At 50.3% G+C, this 25710-nt stretch overlaps 1 protein-coding gene across 1 annotated transcript in view; it reads left to right on the top strand.

Moving 5' to 3' along the window:
- The window catches only part of GEMIN2 (gem nuclear organelle associated protein 2), a 215314-nt gene that overhangs the window by 126343 nt on the left and 63261 nt on the right, over positions 1 to 25710 (top strand). Inside the window, exon 8 of the mRNA XM_085626925.1 lies at positions 7381 to 7491. Coding sequence (XP_085483051.1) covers positions 7381 to 7491 — 111 coding nt within the window. The remainder of the gene's footprint in view (positions 1 to 7380; positions 7492 to 25710) is intronic.

The raw sequence follows: 25710 nt of genomic DNA on the forward strand, positions 1-25710 counted from the left end.
AGCGGTGAGGGAGTGGGGAGTGGGGGACAGCACAGGGAGATTAAGTGACAGCAGTGCAAATGAAGCTGCTGAAGCTAAGTAAACGGAACACTTGACGAACAGAGACAGGCCAACAAAAAAAAGTGCTCTCCAAGCTGTCTACACAACCTGACAAGTCAGAGCACATGTAATGAGCAGTTCTCATTAGAGGAGAGGAGTTGGCCTAATGGCTAGGGCGCTCGACCTGGGGAACTGGGTTCGAGTCTCCGTAATGACGCCGAACAGCCTGTGATTCTGGGCAAATTACTTAATCTCCCCATGCCTAACAAAAGAATGAATGTGTGTCCTAATGTAACGTAACTGGTGCTATGTAAAGCGCTCTGATACCTGATTTGATTCGGGTCAAGTTCGCAGTATATAAAACTCTGCAAAAAAAAAAAAAATCCAGTATTTCAAAAGGAGGGACTACTAAGCATATCCATTAAACAAAAGCCGGCATTTCCAAAGGACGACACAGGAACCAATTAAAAAGGAGAGCAGTTCTCCAACCCCATATTCTGAAATCAGTGTCTCTTGAAAAGACCGTGCATGCGCTGCCTAGGTAAGACCTAAAAAATTAGCGCGTACGTGTCTAGTGTTTATTCACCCCAGATTCCAAGTATGACCACCCGGCGACTTAGTTCCAGTAGCTTCCCCAGTGCCTGAGACACCCTGTGTTGGACCCCTGATCAGAGTGGACGAACCCTAGGGCACTCTCATAGTGTGTTTAGGAGTGTGCCCCCCTGTGTACACCCCCTCAACACTGTCCATCCATTGAAAACAGTCTGGTTCTGGTACAGTACACCCTATGAAAGCTTTTTAACTGAATGAGCCTAAATCCAGATTTAATACCCACCCCCCAGGGTATCGGCATACTGCACCCCGATCATTATCTTCGAATCTGCTGAGATCTTACTCTCATTTGTTGCACAGCACCCTCAGTGAGAGGATACTTTTGGCAAGTAGAGTGACGTATATCACATAGCTGGCAAGGCAGTGTAGTGGGACCCCTAAGCACTCTGTGCTCCACCTGGCTCTCGTCCAGTGTATCCTCCTTCGTGTCTATACAGCACCGTTGGATGTGTCTGACCTGCAAGCACCACGGGTACTGACTTCCAGTCCGCTCTTATTGTGTCTGAAGGTCTACAAAGGTCATCATGCCTGTATCAGTCCAAAGGTCCCCGAGCTTAGAAATGCCCTGCATATCCCATTTCATGTGTCCTTCTACCCCCCTGTAAGGGCTCCAAGGCCACTGCATGCCATAACGATGTCTCCGGAGTTAATGTGCCCTACCATCCAATAACTGCCCCTCGCCACACATTGATTACCATTGCAGTGGGGGACCATAGCATAGTCCACCCTCCCCTCCCACAGATCTGCCAAACATAGTCCAATGCGTCCATAACTCTTTAGTCCACCATCAACGACCAGTCATTCAGCACTCCCAGTAGTAGAGGCATAGGTTTGGTAGTGCTGTGTCCCTTTCAAAGGGTTTTCACGTCTGTGTCAATGTTGCTATTCGTGGCACACCGCTGTCTCACAGCAATACCTAATTTCGGCTTCCCCCATCTCAGAAACTGGGTCTAGGTTCGGAAGGGGGAGTTCTGGAGGGCATATAGGAGCTAAGGTAAGTATATCTTTTTGTGTAAGTCCGCTCGGCCAATTAAGGACAGTGGCCCACATCTCTGTAGTTGTCAAGCAGCCTGCTTAGGTTCCTATCGCAAAAAAACTGCTGATCTCTGGTTGCATAAATTTCCAGGCATCTGACACCCCTCTGTTCCCTGGCTATTAGACACTGCCAATCCACACTAGGCTGTCACCCCCTGAGTTGGTATAGACCAGATTTATTCCAATTGATAGAGAATACGTTGCAAAGACCCCCAGTATTCTGGCAGTTGACTTTTCAGATTCCCCAAGGTATAACAGGACCTCTTCTGCATAGAGTGAGATGACATCCTCCCTTTCGTAATACCAATGGACCAACGAATGAGGGCATCTCTGTGGATCCAGGTGGCCACAGGCTTCATTGCCACCACAAATGGGGGGGGGGGGGGGGGGGGGGGGATTGTGTTTGCTTCAGCAGTGTCATCATATGTGGCTTTTTCAGAAAGTCAAATGCCTTTTCTGCATCCAAAGCTAGAAGCACTGCAGGCTCCAGAATCCCTTCTGCCGCACCAAACATCCGATTGGCAAACATCCGATTGGTCGCCTGGTAGACCTGTAAATCATGAAGCCTGATTGATCTGGGGCTATGAATCATTCAGGCAATTTTCTAACACCTTTGCTAGTATTTTTGTTTCGATATTTAGAAGGGATATTAGTCCATATGACGAGCAGAGCTCTAGTGGTTCCCCTGTTTATGAATTAGGGGACAAGTGGGATGTGGAATAGACCACAAGGGAGCCTCGTGCGAGTCCCCTTCTGACCACAATAGCCAGGACCCGGACCCTGGTGTTCCTCCAAATCTCTAGTCTGCGCTCAGTCTGCACTGAGGCTCAGTTCTCTGCACTCCTCCAACTCTTTGCTGGGGGCCTATGCCATGGGTGTTGTGTTGGTGGCCATGAGACCCCAGTCATCTTGTCCTAGGGCCCATGTTGCTCTGATCGCCTCTCCATTCTCTGCCCGATGGGCTTCTTCTCCTTTTGGGCTGTGATCCCAGCCAGTTCACCGGGACCTCTCTGCTATTTGGGAACAACCCCATTTGGCTCTGATAATGGGGGGGCCCACTGGGGTGCCACTGCTGGTTGCCCCCGTTCTCCTATGAACTGTGCTTACATTCTCCACTGCCAGATCCTAGGGCAAGCACTGCACCTTCGCCGACCCAATCGTCTGAGCCCTGTCTCGCCATCTGTGCCGGTGAGCAGTGGGTGTTATGCCCTTTTTGTGTTGGGGTCCACAGGCTCACCCCGGCCTTGGTGTCTCACACCCCTGGGGCCTGAGGCATGTTCTGCTGTATTGTGGCATCCAATGCCCTTGCTGACCCCTCCGGCATATGTCCAGTATATGTAAAGCGCGAACAATTGCCCGAGGTGGTCAAGGCGCTGGGGGCGGCATATTAGGGTGACCAACTGGCATGGGTGCAAATTCAGGACGGTGAGTGTTAAAATTCAGGACAAAGGGTTAAAATTCAGGACAGGAGCTCAAAACTTCGAGACAAAAGGTACGTTTTACAGACACATCAGAGGAGGTCACGCAATAGTATATAATTAAGCCCATCCATATCCAAACATATTCAACCATTTGCAAACCTATCCATCATGTATCTATCCATCCATCCATCCATCCACCCTTTCACCCTATCCATCCATTTACTCATTCACTCATCCATCCAGCCTTTTAGCCTTTCACCCATCCAGCCATCCGTTCACTTACTCATCCATCCACCCTTTCAGTCGTCCATCCATCCTCCCTTTCTCTCTCAATCGACCCTTTCACTTAGCCATCCTTCCACCCATCCATCTACTCATCCACTCATGAATCATCCATTGATCCTATCACTCATCCATCCTTTCTCTCAGCCATCCACCCTTCACTCCTCTATCCATCCTTTTGTCCATCTACCCTCCCTTTCACTCACCCATCTTTACACCCCCCCCTTTCCTCCCTTTCACTCACCCATCTTTACACCCCCCCTTTCACTCTTCTGTCCATCCATTCACCCTTTCACTTATCAATTCATCAATCCATCCATCATTTCACTCCTCTATCCACCCATTTACTTACTCATCCATCCATTCTTTCACTCATCCAGCCACCCATATAGCCATCTATTTACCTTTTCTCTCATCCATCCTTCCACTCACTCATCCAGCCACCCACCCTTTCTCTCATTATCCATCCATTCACCCTTTCATCCATTCACCCTTTTTATCTATCCAGCCACCCACCCATCCCTTTTCTTACCACTCGCCCACCTTTTCATATTAATTATGAGCTGAGCCTTTGTCGGCAGAGTTGCAGACAGAAGACGCCCATCAAGAATTTCACCCTTGCTGTATTCCTAAATCAAGGGGTGGGGGTAGAGTTCACTATGCCCCTGCACATAGGCAATCTGAAAAGTGGAAGTCCTGCATGATGCACAGGCCATTAGTGTAATATGGTGTTGTTTCCAGGGCTTTATGTGGGATAATAAAACTAGGGGGTCTCTCCAAAGGGGTTGTTCGATGTAATTAGGGCGTGGCTTAAAACACCTTAGCTAAAACTCTGTGCTTAGTATGGCGTACCGCTCGACTGGTATTTTGCCTCTTCTGTCATTGTATCCAGATATATGATACAACAAGTAACGTTACACCTGCAACAAGCCAGAAATATTGGCTTTGTCAATGGTTGTTAGTTGCATGAAATAAAAAAGCAGCAATCATGGCTTCCTTGAATATAATATTGAAAATGCATCAGTTCTAAAATGACGAGACTGTGAAAGAACTCTAGCCCCTTCTTTTTAACTTCTTTCACCGGCTTCTTTTCTTGAACTGGATTCTCACCTAGCAGCATTGGCCTTTTTGCACATTTCTTCCATCTGACAGACTGCCCTGCCCTAGACAGGGACTGGGGAGGCCCACTACACTCTTTAACAGCCCAGACTGGGCCATTGTCATTCTGTATGTGGCAATCAGCAGATTACAGAATGACAAAGTGCAGGATGGGGATGCTCTTGTGCTCCCAGGAGGAGTGTTAGGCGGCCCCATCAGGGAGTTGTGGCTTCATGCAGGGGAACAGTGCTGTTATCTGGAATGCCAGAATTACGGACAAAAGGCGTCCTTAAAGGGGATCCTCACGGACAACGGACGTGAGGTCCAAATTACGGCCGGTCCGTGAAATTTACGGACGGTTGGTCACCCTACTGCATATTACCATCGGAGGCAAGGCAATGCCATTTTGTAGGCCGTGATGACTCTGGTCTGCTCTGCCTCCCTCCGGTGCCTTCTCTGAATCAATTCAATTTAGGGGGGGGGGGGGGGTAGTCGTGGCCTACTGGTGTTTCAAGGATTCAGCAGAGTACAGTCAGGTATGGGGCGCCTCAGGATTTCTGTGCCTGCAGTGCCCGCGGCTACAGAGCTCAACACAAAGCGTCTCATCGCCATTGCTGTCTGGGCTCCTCCCCCAAGCAAAAGAGTGAGTTGATCGTCGGGGGGCAAAAAAGGGTCAAGAGGCTACGTTGAGAGCAGGATAACTGGTCATTGAGTTACTGATTTTAAAATTTAACTGAGCAGATACAACTAAATAGAATTAAAGTGAGCACAGAATGGTTTCCTATTTTTTGATATAAAAGATGATTTTTCTCCTTGTGCTATTATTTTCATGTGTGTGTACTCATTTGCAGTTGGCTCCTAAAGTATATGTAGTGTAACCTGGAACGCCTTGCCCAAGAATTTTTGGCTGTTTCAGAACAGTACATGCTGGTTCCCATAGTGGAGACAGCCATTAAGGTGACTGGTGTGGCAGAGCATTAGGTCAGTTCTGGCAACCATTCATACATCCTACTGAACAAGTGGCAAATATTAAAATAGAAAGTAATCCAAAGTTTGCCTTTTGGGTCCAAGAACCTGAACAAAGAAAAGAAAATATGAATATAGGTTGTTGGATCTAGCTCTTGGTTAAAAGACCATTATTCGGGGGGTGTAATCGGGGGTGCCACCAAATCTAGCATAATTAGATAAATGAGCAAAAGTGGAGGGCTTGACAATATCTAGACAACCAAAAAGAAATCCCCTACATGTAACTAGTTGAGGCACGATTCTCCTAAACTTAGTTGGAAATCTATGGCAATAATCCCCCTGAACTTGCATGATTATTGGTAGATTCCCTCTCACCATACAGCATGTTGTAGAAAAAAAGGCACCTCAGCAGCACCCTCCCCTTTTTTTTTTTTTTTAAAACTTCTTCCTCACCTATCCACCCTATTCCCCTCCTACACCTAACTCTTCCACATCACGAAATCTGGGGAGATACCATTAAAAGTGCCAACGCAACTCCTGATCGGCTTGCGCCTTAACCAACAACACAATATATGGTGGTAAAAAACAATGTGAAGTCAGCGCAATTCCTATTTAGTACATTTCACGTCTCCTGAGTTACTGTTAATGCCTACTAAGTCAGCAAGAAAAATGCCATTAATGTGGCAGTGCTCCTGTGGATCCGAGTAACACGATGTACCATGTTAATAGAACTCAATAAAAAAACTTTTTGTGTTTTTTTTAAAATATAACTTCTATGGTCCATAAAACTAACTAGTGAATAGATGGATAATTCCTGATACGTCCTGTCCTAGAGAGCCTTAAGCAACATAGCCCTCAAGCAGAAAATGGTGTTTTATAGCCACGAATGTAACAGATGAGGCGTTCCACCAGGAGACTTAACCTTTTTCGCTATCTTTAAGTTGTAATATTTCTATCATTCAGGAGTTGGTTAACTTGAATGCATAATAATACTGAATGTTAGACAACAAATGGGTCAATAGAAATTAAACATTTGGATTACATAGTTGCATTCACAGTGGATACACTTCACTGTAATAATTGTTAAGAAGAATTTTGTAATTTATCGATAATTAAACAAAATTCAATGAATCTTTCCAGAACAATGAGATGACAATACAGTATTAACAAATAGGCTGATTCTCTGAAACCTAATGCAGTAGAGTTCTGCCTCTGAATGGTTTGTTGTAGAAACTTTGAGCAGTAGCCACATTGTCAGCTTTTTTGTTCTTTTAAGTTGTTTTCTATGGGTGTACTTTTGTTGGTTCACTCATTTTGGAGTTCTTTCACAAATCACATAAATATAAAATGTTGGATTTCATCTCTTACTTTGTAGAAATCTGATGCCGAAGAAATTATGTGACTGTAATTAGTAAGCATGATTTTCTAAGGATGGATATCGGTCATAAGAATGTCTCCTATAGTGAAAGCGTGTGGCATTGTTTGCTTCTGTAGGTGTCCCCAGAATGTTAGTCGTGGCAGTTTGTACCAAGCATTGTCCATTTAATAGTCCATTAGGTGTATATAATACTATTGTGGTAAGCTAGTTTTACCAGCATACAGCATAAATGCCATATATTTGCATTTCTTTTGTTACCACCTTTAAAAGGCCTGTCCTAGTCTCCTTTCCTGTTATTGTGTGGATCCTGTCTTGTTGATCAATTCCAGTCTTTCTTCCTAGTGGTAATGCTATCATTCTTCCCTCATCTTTCAGCACATCAATCTCTTCTTCATTTATCTTTCAAAATTACTTTTGTCTCTATTATTGTTGTTTGCAGGTATTTTTTGTAGACCCGCAATTTTTAAGTTCACAGTTTATCTGCACAGTTCGAGTTCACCATTCACAAAAAATTATTGTTGACTAACTCTTTGTGTTTGATGGTTTCAGGGTAGGTGGTTTTATGCTTTGCTGGCATGTCTGGAAAAACCTTTGCTGCCAGAGGCTCACTCTCTAATTCGACAACTAGCTAGAAGGTGCTCTGAAGTGAGAGCCACTGTGGTAAGTTGCAACTCATATTGGATTCAAGGGCTGAGATAATAGATGATCCATGTACTCCGATTAGAAATCCCCATTCTCAAACTTAAACTCCCTCAAATATGTTTTGTATATTCTCGTCCTGGAAATAAGGGCAATTTCAAAGCTAGATATAACATTTTAAAACACTTGCTTTCCATCTATTGTTGCTAACGTTTAGCAGTTCTGATATATATATATATTTAAATGTCTCTTAACTCCTGCAATTTGCCGCCTTGTTTTTCGGTGTGATGCCCTGCTGTTAGCTCAAATTATGTGGCTTTATAGCCCATGCGTCTTGCCCAGTGCAGCATGGTGTGGCCAAGTCTAATTGGGGCTTTGCACGTCTATTTAACTGATGGCACGCAGCATTGTACATGTGTTATTGTATTACCTTAAAATTCAGGTTAACTTCAATTTTGAAATTGAAAATATTTAATGAAACCAGGAATGGAAAGGCCGTGAAATAAACCTTTCTCAGACACTCTCATTAAGCAGATGTGGCATAGTGCAGGTATGATAATTTTGTAACAGGTTGTCTACGTCTTGTTTAGGTAGAGCCTTCCCAAGAACATACAGGGGCTTGCAGCCCCCCCCCCATTGCTTACCATTGGTTGGCTTCACTGTCACTCTCATTTGCCTGCTTATTATTTAATGCCTTTTCATCTCCCAGTTTGTCAGTTTTGTTGTTTGTCCCTCCCATGGAGCATAGCCTTTTAGGTCTCACATAGCGTTGCAGTGCAACGAGCTGCTCGCTTTGCGAGGCATGCAGTATACACTATAGTGGGGCGAAGCTCCGCCCACTTTCCGCCCATATTTTTGATTGGCTTCAATCATAAATTCTGCATTGTGATTGGTGTTTGGCTTGTTAGTCCCGCCTCCTGACGGCTATGTCATCATCTTTCTCCTTCCGAGGCTATCAGCCCCTTTACTCGAACACTATTTGCTGCCCTGTGTCCCCCTGCCACCTCCCGCAGTTCGTGGATTTTCTCCCCTCTCCTCACTCCCCCCACTCCTGTTCGTGCCTTCTTAAATGCGGAAGCTCCCATTTGTAATGCAATACATCTCGCGTAAATGCGAGTCGTTTTGCATTGCAAATGCTTGTTTGAAAATAGTGCACAGTCACAAGCACGCCCACCTCGCGAAAAGGAAGCGCAAACACCGGAAGTCCACAGTGTGTGTGCGGGGCTCCCGTGCACCGAGGAGAGCCCCGCACACCAGCCAGAGAAAGACAGAGCTTCCCCAATTGCTCTGACGCCGGAGAGGGGGATCGGAGTCTCACAGGCTTCCAGAAAAAGGACCAGAGCCTCGCGGGCTCCATGCTGCTGATCGCCACCTGCCCCCAGTTCCCTCCGCAACACAGCCCGGTGAGTAGGGCCGGTTGGTGTTTTTAAGAAAAAGAAGTACTTGGCCTTGAGCTCCAAACCCCAGAACAGGGTTCCTTGAAGATAAATTCATTAATCATCGAAACTGCAGTGCATTTATTCCATCTGCAGATTGCCTTTACAGAAGCAAATCTATGGAAATGCTTTTAAGCGCCCTGTATGTATTTGGCAACACAAACAAGGCAGGGAAAAATAAATACAATTTTGCTTTTATATTCCAATGAGGCTTGGTAGCATAACCGAACAGGGGCGGGAAAGCTTATGTGGTTCATGTTATATTAATATGGCGGCTTGATTATCAAAACCCATTTCTCTTGGCTTTATTGGTCAGGCAGCACCAAGCCTCTGTAAGTCAGCCTGACTGCCCACGCAGAACGCTCCGGGTCTAAGATAACACTCTCTAAATGCAAAACTCCATTTGTAAAATTATTGCCGTTTAAAGAACACGATGTCCGGCTACCTCAAAATGAGATGTTACATAATACAATGCAGCCTTGCTCCTACATAGAAAAATTAAATACATAAAATGTCAGCCGTCCCTGTTTGTGTATTTGTTGTAGAGGGGTCAGCGGAGTTGTTGCTATGATTCAGACTCATGGATTATGTTCACGTCAGTCACCCCCCAAGCAGGAACACAAACACCCAGGCTGCTTTCTGTACATCATTGTTTGTTTTGAAAGGAGTGATTTTCTGTAGACATGCCTACTGGTTATGTGCACTTACAGTGTGAAGAGAATAGCAATCTGACTTTCCCAGCACACGACATTTTAAGTCTGTAAGGAGTGTCTTCAGTAGAGACTTGAGAGTCCAGCTGTTCAGAAAGGAGGAGTTTTAAATTTCTTAAAAGTACTGTAATGGCATTCTAATGAACTTACATTTTAAGAAAAACAATGTTTTTTTGGGAAAATTTAGAGAAATAAAAAACATTGGCAGGCTCACTCGTGCTATTGTACAGCACCTGTGGGAGGCAGCGAGCTGGCCCAGTAAATAGACCCCTCGGCAGGCCCCAGGAAGGAAAGCGCTATCCCAGTCGGTGTTCGCGGCGCTGCCTCTCACTTCAAGCTTTTAGATGCTGCGCGAACCGTGGAATCGATAAAGGGAAATGCCAGTTGCGGCTTAAAGCAGGTCGCCCCTCAGCTAATGAGTAAGGACCACAAATGCGGCCTTCGACACTTACAGAGTGACAGCTATGCCCTTGGTCCGGTAAGTAACTTCCGTTCAGTCACACAAACGCATGACTGCTTGGAAAACATTGGGGACAAAATAATATTTTTAACGTGGAAGTGAACGTGATGATGATCAGAATGCATATGAATGTGCCCTTATGTAATGCACCTGGTGCTCAAGTAAAGCACTCCAAACCCTTCGGGTCAAGTTAGCGCTATATAAAACTGCAAAACAAATGTATATAGTTAGTTAATCCACTATAGGTGCCATGGTTCCAGGGTCAGTGTGAAATGTTATGTTGGTTTGTATGTTGTTATGTCCCAATATGATCTGTGTTATCAGACCGACTGTGCTGCTATGAGTAATCAAAGGTATGTACTTTGTGCTGACATAGGATTTAAAAACCGTTGTTTAAAGAATTCAAAGGGGTGTAAAGTGTTGCACATGTTTATACCCCCTGTGGGTTGGGTTCTCGTTGGCTGTAGTTTTTTTTTTTTTTGATAATCAAATGTATTGGTTTTTCAGAACAAAAATACATCTGTAGCAAATCAAGCACATTATTGAGATGAATTACATTCGAGAGAAGAAGACAAACTCATTAGGCACGGGTGGAATGAGTACGACATTTGCTTACAGATATACATGTACTCTACACAATCGAACCCCTCAAGCAGGTAATAAGTTGAACCATTTGCCCCACACTTTGCCAATAAGTTCGGGGCAACCCCGGGCCTCGAAGAGGGGCTCCTCCTGGGCTCCACACCAGTCCACTCCCCGCCTCCATTGCCTCACGGTAGGTGATTTGGCTTAGGACCAGAGTGTTGCTATATCCCGCTTCGCCACCGCCGTTCCCAGGAAGCGTTTATCGGCCCGGGATCCATCGAGGCCATCAAACACCCCCAAGAGCATGCGTATTGGGTCGTGGGGAACCTCCCACCCAAGGGCTCGTGTAAGCTCAAGTTTCACCCCTCTCCAGAACGGCGCCAGAACGGGACACTGCCAAACCACGTGGTAGTAATCTGCTGGAGCGTGGCTGCAGCGTGTGCAGGCCGGGGAGGGTCGCATATGGGCGATGTACAGGCGTGCTGGGGTGAGGTATGCCGTATGGAGGTAGTAGAGTTGGACGAGACGCAACTTGGAGGAGGTTGTCAAGGTTTTGGGGGCCATAAGGGCGTCTCTCCAATCCGCCTCCTCCAGGGGACCCTGACACCCCTCTCAGCGGGCACGGAGCCGATCTAGGAACGCGGGGCCATTGTTCACCAGGGAAGGGTAAATCCATGACACCCCCCCCCCCCCCCCCCCCCCCCCCCTCTGCCTAGGTTCCCCATCATCACCTGGGCCTCCAAGGGGCTAAATTCCGGGAAAGAGGTGGGAGACGGAATGTGTGGTGGAGGGCATGCCTGAGTTGCAGGTACTTGTAAAATTAGGGGGGGAAGGAGGGAGTGGCGTTTGTTGTAGGTCTGCAAAAGATCTGATATGGTCCCCCACCCAGACATCTCCTAGTACCGATATCCTGACAAGATCCCAACGACAGAAGTCTTGGAGAGAGGAGACCTCCCCCAGCCAGGCTCCGCTCCACAGGGGCGACTGTCTGGTGAGTTTCCGGTCCCACTTTACATGGCGGAGGGCTGTGCGCCAGGCCATAAGCACCGTCCTGGTGACGGGGGGGGGGAAGAGCCTGTGGCACGGGGCTCTCGTACAAGTATGCTTGGATCTGCGCAAAGTCCATTAACCTGAGTTCCACCCGGTGTGCCGCGTCAGACCAGCCGCCCGCGAACCAGTCGTGGATCACGATGAGCCTCGTGGCCAGAGAGTAGAGGTGAAGATTAGTCTCCCCCATACCCCCGTCAAAGGGGGTAATGCGGCAATGTGAGACAGTCGCAGCCTCCCGCTTCCCCATAAAAACCAGGTGAAGATCCCATCTAATTCCCGAAACCAGCTGCCTGGGGGGGATATGAGTGGTGGTATTTTGTAGGATGCATAGGAAGCGGGGGAGGACCATCATTTTAAAGAGGGCACTCCTGCCCAGGGGGTTGAGAGGGAGGGATTGCCATTTCCTGAGGTTCTCCTTTGCCCAAGCGACCAAGGGCGTAATGTTCAGAGCCCACTCGGAGGGCGACCCACACACCCAAGTACTTGAATGATTGCCTGCGTAGAGGAATAGTCGTTTGCCAGTCAAAGCACGCCCAGGATGGATGTAGGGGGACCAGGGTGGATTTCGCCGGGTTGAGTCTGAGGCCGGAGGTCCGTTCAAAGGCAGAAAGGGCGTCCAAGGATCTGGGACCGGAGCTCTCTGGGTCCGGCAAGAAAAGGAGGACATCATCTGCGTTAAGGGCTATCTTGTCAATCATCGTCCGATCCCAGGCCCAACCACGGATGAGGGGGTCTTGACAGATGAGGGGGGGCCAGGGGTTCCATCGCCAATGCTAATAGAAGCGGCGAGAGCGGGCAGCCCCTCTGGATGGAGAACTTCTCAGATAGCTCGCCATTAATGAGGACACGTGCCTTGGGATTAGAGTAAAGGACCCGAATAAGGCGTCGAACGGGGGGCCGATGCCCATCCTCTCCAACACGTCCTCGAGATAGCTTCAATCCACCGTATCAAATGCTTTTCCAAAATCTATGAAATGCAGAGCCAGGTATGGGGTGAGGTGATGGCTGTGGGTAAGGGCAAGGTGGAGGCGGCGTATGCAATGTCTGGTGCCCCATTGGCCTGGATGGACCAAGTCTTGTAGATGGGGACGTAGCTGTTGGGCCACCGCAGTGGCGAAGATTTTGACCTCTGTATTGATAAGAGAGATAGGGTGGTAGTCCGCACAGTCAAGGCTGTGTCTTTGGGATGACCACAATAGTGGCCACATCAGTTTCGGGTGGGAAGGACCCTTCGCCCACTACGTGCTTAAACAGCTCCGTTAAGTGGGGGACGAATTAATCTCAGTAGGCCGCGTAATATTCTTGGGGGTAACCGTCGGGCCCGGGCGTCTTGCCGGAGTGCTACAGTGAAATAGCCCCATGTATCTCTTCTGGGGTGAAAGGAAGGTCCAGAGTCTCTGAGACCGTCTGGGGAAGGCAGGGCAGCTGCGTTCCGGTCTCAGCCAACAAATCCGCCAGGGAGGTCCGAGGAGGGCGGGCTGCATAGAGGGCTGCGTAATATCTAGCGAAAGTTTGGGCAATGGCGTGGGACGTGACTTGGTGAATCCCGGTCTCAACCCGAATCTCGGGAATAATCCGGTTAGCTTTGAGATGGGACAATAAATTATGAAGTAATTTGCCATTTTTATCGCCCCAACCATAGACTCGTTCCACCAAAGATGCCAAAGCATTTTAGCAGACTCCAGAGAATCTCTTCGCGGACCAGTGTATGCTGCCGAGTGTAGTCATCGCTGTCATCGGTAGTTTGGGCTCCTTCTAGCTGCGCCGCCTGGGCTTCCAGCTGCACGAGTTGAGCGGACTGCTCCATGCGTTTCGCGTGGACCAAGCTTCTGGCCACACCCCGTACTACGGCCTTGCCGGCCTCCCACAGCATTCCCGGCGAGGAAACCCAACACAAATTGGTTGAGAAATAAAGCCTCAGTTCCTGCCCGAGGGACTCAACAAATGTGGCATCTTGCAGGAACCAAGCATTCATCCGCCATGTTGCACGGGTGCCAGTAGGGGAGGTCCCGAGACGGAGGGAGACAGGGGAATGGTCTGAGATACCCCTGGGCAATATAGAGGCACCGGACATCAATTGACAGTCCGTAGCGGGCAGCAGGAACAGGTCGATACGGGAGTGGGTGTGGTGGGCCGCCGAAGTGTGGATGTATTGTTCCTTGCGGGGGTTCCTCACCCTCCAGGCATTGCAGAGACCTAGGGCAGAGGACCAATCAGATAGGCATTTTGCAGAGGCAAGGCGCTGACGGAGTGCCGGTCGTGTCGCGCAAGGTTGCAGGACTGTGTTGAAGTCGCCCCCAACAACCATCAGGCCCTGTGGGAAGGAGGAAAGCACAGGCGTGAGGCGGCGAAGGGCAGAGGCCATGGTGGCGGGGGGATGTATGTACACAGGAGACTAAGAGGGTGACCTTCGATCGTACCTGTCATGGCCACGTAGAGGCCTTGTGTGTCCGTCTTGGCTCTGGCCAGGGTAAATTGAAGCCCTCACCTAGGTAGTATGGCTACCCCCCGGGAACCCCGTGTAAAACCAGAGTGCTAGACCCTGTCAAACCCGTATCGGGCGAGGAAGTTGCATTGTGAGCCCAGGAGGTGTGTCTCCTGTAGAAACAGGATGTTGACTGTAGTTTTAAAGGTAGGAAACGTTTGAATACCTTTCCCCTCAATTTCAGTATTGGCGTCTAGTTTAACGGCTTTCAGAAGGTTCTTAAGAGCATGCTAGTTAGGCTGATGAAACCTTCCTTTGACCATACGAAATCCTCCCATTTTAATCTTTCACAGTCTCTTGTACTGTGCAAGTGACTTTAACGTAGCACATTTTGTACAAGGTTTTTTATTGCAATAGAGCGCTTGACGGATTCATTTGCGCTTACAGTTGTGACTAATCATAGGAGGCATCTCAGGAGCATCAAACTAAACGGTCGGGACTTGGTGGTGTAGTTATCCACATAAATCATGTGAGCACTTTGAACGCTGCAAGTGCGGTTGTCATGGGGATATGAACACTTAAAAAGACTGACAGGGGCTTAGAAAAGTGATGCTACTCTGGGCGCAAAGTGTCCGTTGCAGACTAGGAAGGGTGTGTAGTGGTGATCAGAGATATATGTAAACACGAGATGCCTGGTAGTCCTGTGCAGTGCTATGCAAATTGATATGATCAGATTGGAGAGATGTCAGACCCTTATTCTGTGGGAAATACACAGATCGCACGTTTTACATAGCATCGACAGACTGGATTAAATTGACCGGATAGGCCCTTCGGTCAGTCCAACTACCCATTTGTGCAGAGTGTGTTCTTTTGTACAAGAAATTCCCAGGCGCATGTCTGTAGAGTGTGGCAAGCATAGTGGTCTTGCCACTAAAGATGTGAAGGAGCAAAAAGACGAGCAGGAGAAACCCGGTTTTCAGCGAATTATCAGCCTGGATATAACTGTTTTTCTGCACTTCTGTCTATGAATTTGACTGCAGAATAGCATTATAGATGTTCCCGTTCATTTTTGGTATTTTAGTTTGCTTAAAACGCCCTCTTTGCGTTTTTTTATATAGCTCAAGCAGGCTGTGTATCTGGATCAAAGATCTGGCAGATACTCTTGCACTGGGTGATTGTCAGAGCTTGGCCTCCTGCGAACTGGCATGACCCTGCCTTTGGGTGGAGACAGGCAGGACCAAGATCTGACAAGGCACCGTACACACTGAGTTGGTGTATATGTGGGCCAAGTCCAGCCGGCTTTCTATCCTGTTCACTGTGTGCGACACCAGAGGTAAACTTGCAGTAAGAGGTAAACTTGCAGGAAGTGCACATGACAATGTTTAGTCGAGGATGGGAACTGTACAGTGCTTATGAGGAACAAATTCCTTGGGTGCCGAGTGAGATGGCTCATGGAGGGACAGTCCGAAGCTCCGGTAAGATGTTGGAAGAGCATCCCATAACAAGGCATAGCACAAAACTACGCCCCCATTTGTAAACTATGGGGAGGAGCTGCCATAAATAGAAGAAATGTAAAAAAAATTTGTCAATTTGATACTTGTATAGCGCACTACTCACCCGCAAGGGTCTCAAGGCGCTTGTACGAATACCGCTGTGGAACCCATCCTGGCTTTCCCTGTGAGGCGTCCACTCCTGGGCACCCCCAAGGTGGAGGCCAGGCATCCTTAGAGGTTTTGGGGCCGTTGTGGAGATTAAGCAAGCTATTGCCCAGAGTTGCAGAGTGGAACCCCATGATTGGAATAGGCACCGAGGCGAGAATTATCAGGTCCGCGCAATTTTTTAGCCCAAGACCCGCCGAGGCGGGGAATTGAACCCTGGTCCCGGGCTAGACCTCTGCATCAGGGTCTGCCGCTCTAATCATTGAGCCACACTTCTCCACAGAATAGCTAATTCAGCATATCCAATTCACTACCCTATTTCTCACCCTATACTTCTCTCAATACATCTTCTAACCCAACTTTATGACTCATCTCAAACTTCTTTCTACTATTTCCAATGCTCTACCCTATTTCTCACCCTATACATCTGTCAATATATCCTCTACACCCACTCATTTATCCCAAACCCCATTTCGATTCGATAATCCTTATTTCGATTTAACATCATAAAAGACATTTACATTTAAAATATTAAAACATACCATTACGACAAGTAATATAAAACTGAGACAATAGGAAAATACATCAACTAGTAGTTCCAGCCAAAAATACTATCTATACTCAATAAAACCCCCATGCCTATTTACAATAGGTGCCACATGTATATGAGTGACTATATAAAAAGACCAGGTGTCTACTTTAAAAAGCAAGTTAGTGCAATCTCATCTTATTGGCACGAATGGCCCACATCCAGTTACTTCTATATGTATATACAAACCTCTTTCACTCTTCTATCCCTCTGCTACCCATCTCAATCCAAATACCCGAATAACATATGATCCACCACTCAAATTACTTTCATATTTCACTGTACTAATTCACCACTAATCCTTTAATGGGTTCCGGAGTAGCGTGCTACTCGCCAAAAAAGCACTTTAACACCCCACTGGGGTAACAACCGCTATATAAATGCAAACCTTTTTCCCTCTTCTATCCCTCCACTATCCTTCTGAATCCAAATGACTAACCTGTGCGAATCTTTGAGTATTTTTAGCCTGACCCCTTATGTGGTGTCCCCCATGCATGAAAAGGGTCACATTTTGGTCCAGATCTTTTCGACATGTAATATCGATTTGGCCAATCACTTTCCTAGTGCATGGTCCGACCATTTTCTGATCGCATTTAGGTTAAAAAAGGACCTGGGAAGGGTACAGTTCCACTGTACTCAGCGAGCTAAAGAATATAGATCTTTTAAGCTGATTACGTTTGCATCTTTGGCAGAAATATTGAACCACAATCCTATTCCTGTGAAAGGCTCCTTAGAGGATGCGGCACACGCTCTGGAAGGCTGGCTTCAGAAATGGACATTGTATTTAGCCCCGCCCAAGATGCATACTGTCGTACAGGGACAAGCCTCGGCTCCTTGGTTCACTGAGGCCTTAAGAAAAAGTAAAAGTGCGTGTAAATGCCGTGAGCGTTTATGGGGATTATTTTTTTTGGGATCTATTAAGTAAAAACATCTATTAACAGGCACTTAAAGTGCACTATGCAAAAGTGCGGGAGGAGAAAAAGAGCTTTTTGGCCACTAAAATTGAACAAGCGAGGAATAGTAGTAGAGAATTGTTTAATATTGTCAGACTTTGCATCCCTTAACGTCACACAGAGCCCTTTCATTCCCACCCTTGAATGGACGAACCAGGTTGCAGAATTTTTCTTTGACAAAATTAAGTCCATCCAGGACTCATTTGACAATCTGACCGTAGTTAGTCAGGACGGTGTGCAGGAACTTATAGGTCACTCTCCTGTTGAAACACTTTTGGATTTCCCTTCTCTCTCTCTGGATACATCACTTAACATCATGAAAGCGCTTAAATCTGGTTCGCCTTCAGACCCTGCCCTGCGAAAATAGTGGCTTCTGTGGCCGAGGTACTGAATCCAGCCGTCAATCAGGTCCTGAATCTGTCCTTGTCAGAAGGAAGGGTTCCGGCAAGGTGGAAACATGGTGAAACCCTCAGCTGACCCAGCTGTGGTAAGCAATTATAGGCCAATATCACTGCTTCCTTTCTTCTCCAAGGTGTTGGAGAAGTATGTGAATGTGGTTATTACAGATTTCATTGAGGCTACTAACGCTCTTTATCCCAGTCAATCTGGGTTTAGAGCGAACTATAGTACAGTAACGGCCTTATTGGAAGTCACAAACTATCAAAGCTACCCTAGATAGAGGAGGTAAGGCAGTATTGATACTGCTGGACCTCTCGGTGGCTTTTGATACCGTGCCCCACGGACGACTCTTACAGAGACTCTGTGAATGTGGTATCGGGGGCACGATTCTCAGGTGGTTTTCTTCCTTTCTGGAAGGTCGACAGCAATCTGTCTGGTCTCCCCCTTCTCAGCAGATATTCCACCACTGAATGTTGGAGTGCCTCAAGGCTCAGTCCTGAGTCCAACTTTATTTAATATTTGTATGGCCCCACTGGCACCCCTAGCTGAACATCATGGGGCAAAAGTTATAACTTATGCTGACGACACCCAACTGTTGTTCACATGTGAGAAGGACGAGCTGTTTAGTGATAACACAATCAACTTATGCCTGACTAAAGTGTTTGCCTGGTTCCGATAAAACCATTTGTCATGCAACACCGCCAAAACTGAAATAATCTTCTTTGGACACACTCTGGGGGACGAATGGCGTAAATGGTGGCCTCAAGATCAGTCTCCACCTTATAGTCCAGTTACCACTGTGAAAAATCTTGGAGTCTTACTTGATTCTGATCTGTCAATGAAGTCGCAGGTCCAATCAGTGGCCGGCACATGTTTTAGGCTTTTAAAAATAAGAAACTTTCTTCCGCTGCTCCCCATATCCCACAGGAAAACAGTGGTCCAAGCCTTGATTACGTCAAGTCTGGATTATGCAAATGTGCTATACCTGGGCATACCAAATTATTTTTTGAGCCCCCCCGCAGGTAGTTCAAAAAGCGGCCGCAAGAGCCATATCCATGGTCGGGCCCAGGACTCGCATGACCACTCATTTAAAATCCCTGCATTGGCTCTCATTGAAAAATAGGGTTAATTTAAGTCCCTTGTGTTGGCCTTTAGGGCGCTCCATAACAGCGGGGCTCAGTACATCAGAAATAAATTTATACCCTATACTTCAGCCAGGACTTTGAGGTCTTCGACCCAACATTTGCTGGTGGTGCCTAAATTCATGCGGACTAGGAAGGGGGAATGCTCATTCCAGGTGGTAGTTGGAAAACTATGGAATGGTCTGCCTCTTTCTCTCAGACAAGAACAAGAGCTCCTTAGTTTTAGGCGCCAACTAAAGACCTGGCTGTTCCATCAGTAATGGGGACTTTGGAGGATGAGGTTGCACACTGTTTCTCTGTCAAGGGGAACTTGTTAGCGCCGGGACACTCCATGGAGTAGCTGTGCGCTTTATAAATACCCCATAACATAACCTATCCACCCCCTGTCCCTCCCCAGTTCGAATCCACCCCAGTTCCGTTCGAACATTTTACACAGGATCACATCCACGCAGGCAAAGCATTGGACTAATAACTGCACGACGAACAATGCATTTATTCTGAAGTTCAGGATATGTTGATGGGTACCCTGTCGCATGTTGCAAAATGTCACAGTAAATACAAAATGTCAATAAAAACATGTTAAAAAAAAATAAATAACATAACCTATCCACCACTCAAATTACTTTAATGTTCCACTACACTAATTCAACACTAATCCTTCTTCTTGAGCGTGCTACTCGACGAAAAAGCGCTTCAACGCCTCGTCCGGGGTAGTGAGCGCTATATAAATGCAATTACAATACAATACAATGTTGCGTTAAGTCCCATAGTACTTTGGGGTAGGAAAAGGGCAATTTTGAAGGATCTAAGTAATTTCTCAAAATACCCTACGTCTCAAAAAATCTAAATAAATCATAATATTAATTTGTTTTGTGGGTGGGTCTGGAAAGTGTTGTCTTTAAACCGTCCTACCTTTTTTATATTGTTTCATTGAGGGATTTATTCAATTCTAGCCCCCTCCTTTTAGGCTTTCAAATTAACAGTAACTTTCCGTTGCCTCTTTACTGATTTGGTTTTGCCCTAACGCCACAATGCAACTTTTTACCGCCCTCACCCCTTTTGACCTACTTACACATTTTACTACAAAAATACACGCGTTTTAATTTTAAATATTTTTTTTTTTTTTTTTTTTGCTGTTATGCATGTTTTTTTAAACTTTCACAAAATATGAGTTTTGTTTTCAATATCGGTCTTTTGGATAGTGTTTTTTCCTATAATAAAATTGATACCAATTTGAAGAGCTCTGTGAACATCCAGTACCTAGAGAAAGGTACAACTGAATCCACAGGAATTATGCGGCAGGAGAGGACCAAATTATGAGGCAGGGTACACTAAATTATGCAGGAAAAAAAACGCAAGTTATGCTGCTTAATCCGGCAATTTTTCTTATAGTATCACTTCATTATTTTGTCAGATTTACGCATGTTAACACTGTCTGGGAAAAGGTTTCACCTCATTAGTTCGAGATTAACACCCAGACTCATTGATAAGCAATTTAAAAGTGACCAGTCACATGTTGCAACCTCCTGAGTAATTTTTAATGCATTTGAACTAGAAACACATTTCTTTTGTTAAAATCTATAGATTATGAAGTAGATGATGAATTATATGGCAAATGTGGCTAACCTGTAATTATGAGGAAAAAACTGGAGATTACATAAGTCCAGTGGCATTTAAGTATACCCAACTGAAAAGGGTAGATGGTAATACAGTTGTGCTCATCACCAATGTGGTCACAGCAGGTGTATCGTTGTGAAGACTCAAAGGGCCATATGTATCATGCATTTTACGGGACGCAAACAGCCCGATTCACAGAATTTTGGTATCTGTCATATTGTTTTACTTCAGGTCTTCAAGCACAATTTCTTTTCCGTGCCCTTTTAAAAATTTCCATCCCTCAATCTCACGCTCTCCTCCTCTTTTACGGGTGTCTTCTGCGTACACTGGGGCTCCTTTATGCGACTGTGGCCTGCTCTCCCTTCATTCTCACGCACCCTTCTGCTCCTCGGTCTGGAGTTCATTCACCACTTCCTGCACAAACTACCTATCCCTCTCTAACTTCCTTTTTGTCTATTATGTTCAGCTTTCATGCCTATCTGTTCACCATACCACATAATTTCACTACACAAATATACTACACACCACACAATTCCACAGCTAACATTTCCAGTTCAACCCACAAAAATCCACTCCAAACCACATACATCCACTCCTCTACAAAGCAAAACACATTGGTAAAAGGCATTGTCATTTACAATGCCAATAGTTCTAAATCTGACAAATGTGAGACTGATGCATTGCAAATGCTTGTTTAACATATCTTTGATTGGCAGGCTTTTGAGCTTCCACTGCTTGCTTTTAGGGAACTACTTCTTTCGTTTTGCTTCACCATTCCAGAAAAGTGCATGTTTTTTCCAGGTGTCTCCCATGTGTGCTCTCCCCGCACACTCATGCTTCTGTCTCTCTGGCCTGCGTCCTCCTCCACCTTATTCGCCCCTCTCTTCTCCATGTCGCTTTCTCTCTCGCATGCATGTATCTCTCAATCAGTGCTACATGTTGGGGCCTCTCGCTCATGTCCTGTGCTTCTCCTCCAACAGTCTGTTTCTTTCACTGCCCTCGGTTGTACTTCCACCGCCTCCCTCTGTGTCGCCACTCTCCGCCTCCCTCTGTGTCGCCACTCTCCGCCTCCCTCTGTGTCGCCACTCTCCGCCTCCCTCTGTGTCGCCACTCTCCGCCTCCCTCTGTGTCGCCACTCTCCGCCTCCCTCTGTGTCGCCACTCTCCGCCTCCCTCTGTGTCGCCACTCTCCGCCTCCCTCTGTGTCGCCACTCTCCGCCTCCCTCTGTGTCGCCACTCTCCGCCTCCCTCTGTGTCGCCACTCTCCGCCTCCCTCTGTGTCGCCACTCTCCGCCTCCCTCTGTGTCGCCACTCTCCGCCTCCCTCTGTGTCGCCACTCTCCGCCTCCCTCTGTGTCGCCACTCTCCGCCTCCCTCTGTGTCGCCACTCTCCGCCTCCCTCTGTGTCGCCACTCTCCGCCTCCCTCTGTGTCGCCACTCTCCGCCTCCCTCTGTGTCGCCACTCTCCGCCTCCCTCTGTGTCGCCACTCTCCGCCTCCCTCTGTGTCGCCACTCTCCGCCTCCCTCTGTGTCGCCACTCTCCGCCTCCCTCTGTGTCGCCACTCTCCGCCTCCCTCTGTGTCGCCACTCTCCGCCTCCCTCTGTGTCGCCACTCTCCGCCTCCCTCTGTGTCGCCACTCTCCGCCTCCCTCTGTGTCGCCACTCTCCGCCTCCCTCTGTGTCGCCACTCTCCGCCTCCCTCTGTGTCGCCACTCTCCGCCTCCCTCTGTGTCGCCACTCTCCGCCTCCCTCTGTGTCGCCACTCTCCGCCTCCCTCTGTGTCGCCACTCTCCGCCTCCCTCTGTGTCGCCACTCTCCGCCTCCCTCTGTGTCGCCACTCTCCGCCTCCCTCTGTGTCGCCACTCTCCGCCTCCCTCTGTGTCGCCACTCTCCGCCTCCCTCTGTGTCGCCACTCTCCGCCTCCCTCTGTGTCGCCACTCTCCGCCTCCCTCTGTGTCGCCACTCTCCGCCTCCCTCTGTGTCGCCACTCTCCGCCTCCCTCTGTGTCGCCACTCTCCGCCTCCCTCTGTGTCGCCACTCTCCGCCTCCCTCTGTGTCGCCACTCTCCGCCTCCCTCTGTGTCGCCACTCTCCGCCTCCCTCTGTGTCGCCACTCTCCGCCTCCCTCTGTGTCGCCACTCTCCGCCTCCCTCTGTGTCGCCACTCTCCGCCTCCCTCTGTGTCGCCACTCTCCGCCTCCCTCTGTGTCGCCACTCTCCGCCTCCCTCTGTGTCGCCACTCTCCGCCTCCCTCTGTGTCGCCACTCTCCGCCTCCCTCTGTGTCGCCACTCTCCGCCTCCCTCTGTGTCGCCACTCTCCGCCTCCCTCTGTGTCGCCACTCTCCGCCTCCCTCTGTGTCGCCACTCTCCGCCTCCCTCTGTGTCGCCACTCTCCGCCTCCCTCTGTGTCGCCACTCTCCGCCTCCCTCTGTGTCGCCACTCTCCGCCTCCCTCTGTGTCGCCACTCTCCGCCTCCCTCTGTGTCGCCACTCTCCGCCTCCCTCTGTGTCGCCACTCTCCGCCTCCCTCTGTGTCGCCACTCTCCGCCTCCCTCTGTGTCGCCACTCTCCGCCTCCCCCTGTGTCGCCACTCTTCCGCCTCCCTCTGTGTCGCCACTCTTCCCCCTCCCCCCGTGTCGCCACTCTCCCCCCTCCCCCCGTGTCGCCACTCTCCCCCCTCCCCCCGTGTCGCCACTCTCCCCCCCGCCCCCCGTGTCGCCACTCTCCCCCCGCCCCCCGTGTCGCCACTCTCCCCCCGCCCCCGTGTCGCCACTCTCCCCTGCCCCCGTGTCGCCACTCTCCCCCCGCCCCCCGTGTCGCCACTCTCCCCCCTCCCCCCCGTGTCGCCACTCTCCCCCCTCCCCCCCGTGTCGCCACTCTCCCCCCTCCCCCCGTGTCGCCACTCTCCCCCCTCCCCCCGTGTCGCCACTCTCCCCCCTCCCCCCGTGTCGCCACTCTCCCCCCTCCCCCCGTGTCGCCACTCTCCCCCCTCCCCCCGTGTCGCCACTCTCCCCCCGCCCCCCGTGTCGCCACTCTCCCCCCGCCCCCCGTGTCGCCACTCTCCCCCCCGCCCCCCGTGTCGCCACTCTCCCCCCGCCCCCCGTGTCGCCACTCTCCCCCGCCCCCTGTGTCGCCACTCTCCCCCCTCCCCCCTGTGTCGCCACTCTCCCCCCTCCCCCCTGTGTCGCCACTCTCCCCCCTCCCCCCCGTGTCGCCACTCTCCCCCCGCCCCCCGTGTCGCCACTCTCCCCCCGCCCCCCGTGTCGCCACTCTCCCCCCGCCCCCCATGTCGCCACTCGCCCCCCGTGTCGCCACTCTCCCCCCGCCCCCCGTGTCGCCACTCTCCCCCCGCCCCCCGTGTCGCCACTCTCCCCCCGCCCCCCGTGTCGCCACTCTCCCCCCCGCCCCCCGTGTCGCCACTCTCCCCCCCGCCCCCCGTGTCGCCACTCTCCCCCCCGCCCCCCGTGTCGCCACTCTCCCCCCGCCCCCGTGTCGCCACTCTCCCCCCGCCCCCGTGTCGCCACTCTCCCCTGCCCCCCGTGTCGCCACTCTCCCCCCGCCCCCCGTGTCGCCACTCTCCCCCCTCCCCCCCGTGTCGCCACTCTCCCCCCTCCCCCCCGTGTCGCCACTCTCCCCCCTCCCCCTGTGTCGCCCCTCTCCCCCCTCCCCCTGTGTCGTCCCTCTCCCCCTGTGTCGCCACTCTCCCCCTCTCCCCCTGTGTCGCCACTCTCCCCCTCTCCCCCTGTGTCGCCACTCTCCCCCTCTCCCCCTGTGTCGCCACTCTCCCCCCTCCCCCCGTGTCGCCACTCTCCCCCCGCCCCCCGTGTCGCCACTCTCCCCCCGCCCCCCGTGTCGCCACTCTCCCCCCGCCCCCCGTGTCGCCACTCTCCCCCCGCCCCCCGTGTCGCCACTCTCCCCCCGCCCCCCGTGTCGCCACTCTCCCCCCGCCCCCCGTGTCGCCACTCTCCCCCCGCCCCCCGTGTCGCCACTCTCCCCCCCGCCCCCCGTGTCGCCACTCTCCCCCCCGCCCCCCGTGTCGCCACTCTCCCCCCCGCCCCCCGTGTCGCCACTCTCCCCCCCGCCCCCCGTGTCGCCACTCTCCCCCCGCCCCCCGTGTCGCCACTCTCCCCCCGCCCCCCGTGTCGCCACTCTCCCCCCGCCCCCGTGTCGCCACTCTCCCCCGCCCCCCGTGTCGCCACTCTCCCCCCTCCCCCCTGTGTCGCCACTCTCCCCCCTCCCCCCTGTGTCGCCACTCTCCCCCCGCCCCCCGTGTCGCCACTCTCCCCCCGCCCCCCGTGTCGCCACTCTCCCCCCGCCCCCCGTGTCGCCACTCGCCCCCCGTGTCGCCACTCTCCCCCCCCGCCCCCCGTGTCGCCACTCTCCCCCCCGCCCCCCGTGTCGCCACTCTCCCCCCCTCCCCCTGCCCCCCGTGTCGCCACTCTCCCCCCCGCCCCCCGTGTCGCCACTCTCCCCCCCGCCCCCCGTGTCGCCACTCTCCCCCCCGCCCCCCGTGTCGCCACTCTCCCCCCCCGCCCCCCGTGTCGCCACTCTCCCCCCCGCCCCCCGTGTCGCCAGTCTCCCCCCGCCCCCCGTGTCGCCAGTCTCCCCCCGCCCCCCGTGTCGCCAGTCTCCCCCCGCCCCCCGTGTCGCCAGTCTCCCCCCGCCCCCTGTGTCGCCACTCTGCCCCCGTGTCGCCACTCTGCCCCCGTGTCGCCACTCTGCCCCCGTGTCGCCACTCTGCCCCCCGTGTCTCCACTCGCCCCCTCCCCCTTTGTCGCTACTCTGTAGTGCTTGTAATTTGACACTATAGGACACACCTTGACCCTGCACTCCCAAGAGGAGGTAAATGCACTACGGCACGACACGTTTAACAGCACTCCCAAAGGATGAGGCGATAAAACAAGACCCAGCACTCTCTTAAGGTGAGGCAAGAAAACAAATTCAGGTGCATTTACAGTGACACACACACATGTTTATTTATTCAATATTTTAGAAAGTTAATGCAGAATCCCAAATATCAAGTAACACAAGTGCAAAACCAGAATAAAATTTAGCAAAAGAGCAAAGAATCTTAGAAATTATGTACACAAAGTAAGGAACACCTCTCCGATCGATCATGCAACATCCTTTCCAACTCAAACTGGAGGAGACCGTCGACAGCCCAGGAAGGAGCCCAATCGGGACCCAAGTTCCGTTTGTTTCACAGCAGTGCGTCTACTCT

Source organism: Triturus cristatus, chromosome 9 (assembly GCF_964204655.1).
Source record: "Triturus cristatus chromosome 9, aTriCri1.1, whole genome shotgun sequence".
In the NCBI taxonomy this organism is placed as follows: Eukaryota; Metazoa; Chordata; class Amphibia; order Caudata; family Salamandridae; genus Triturus; species Triturus cristatus.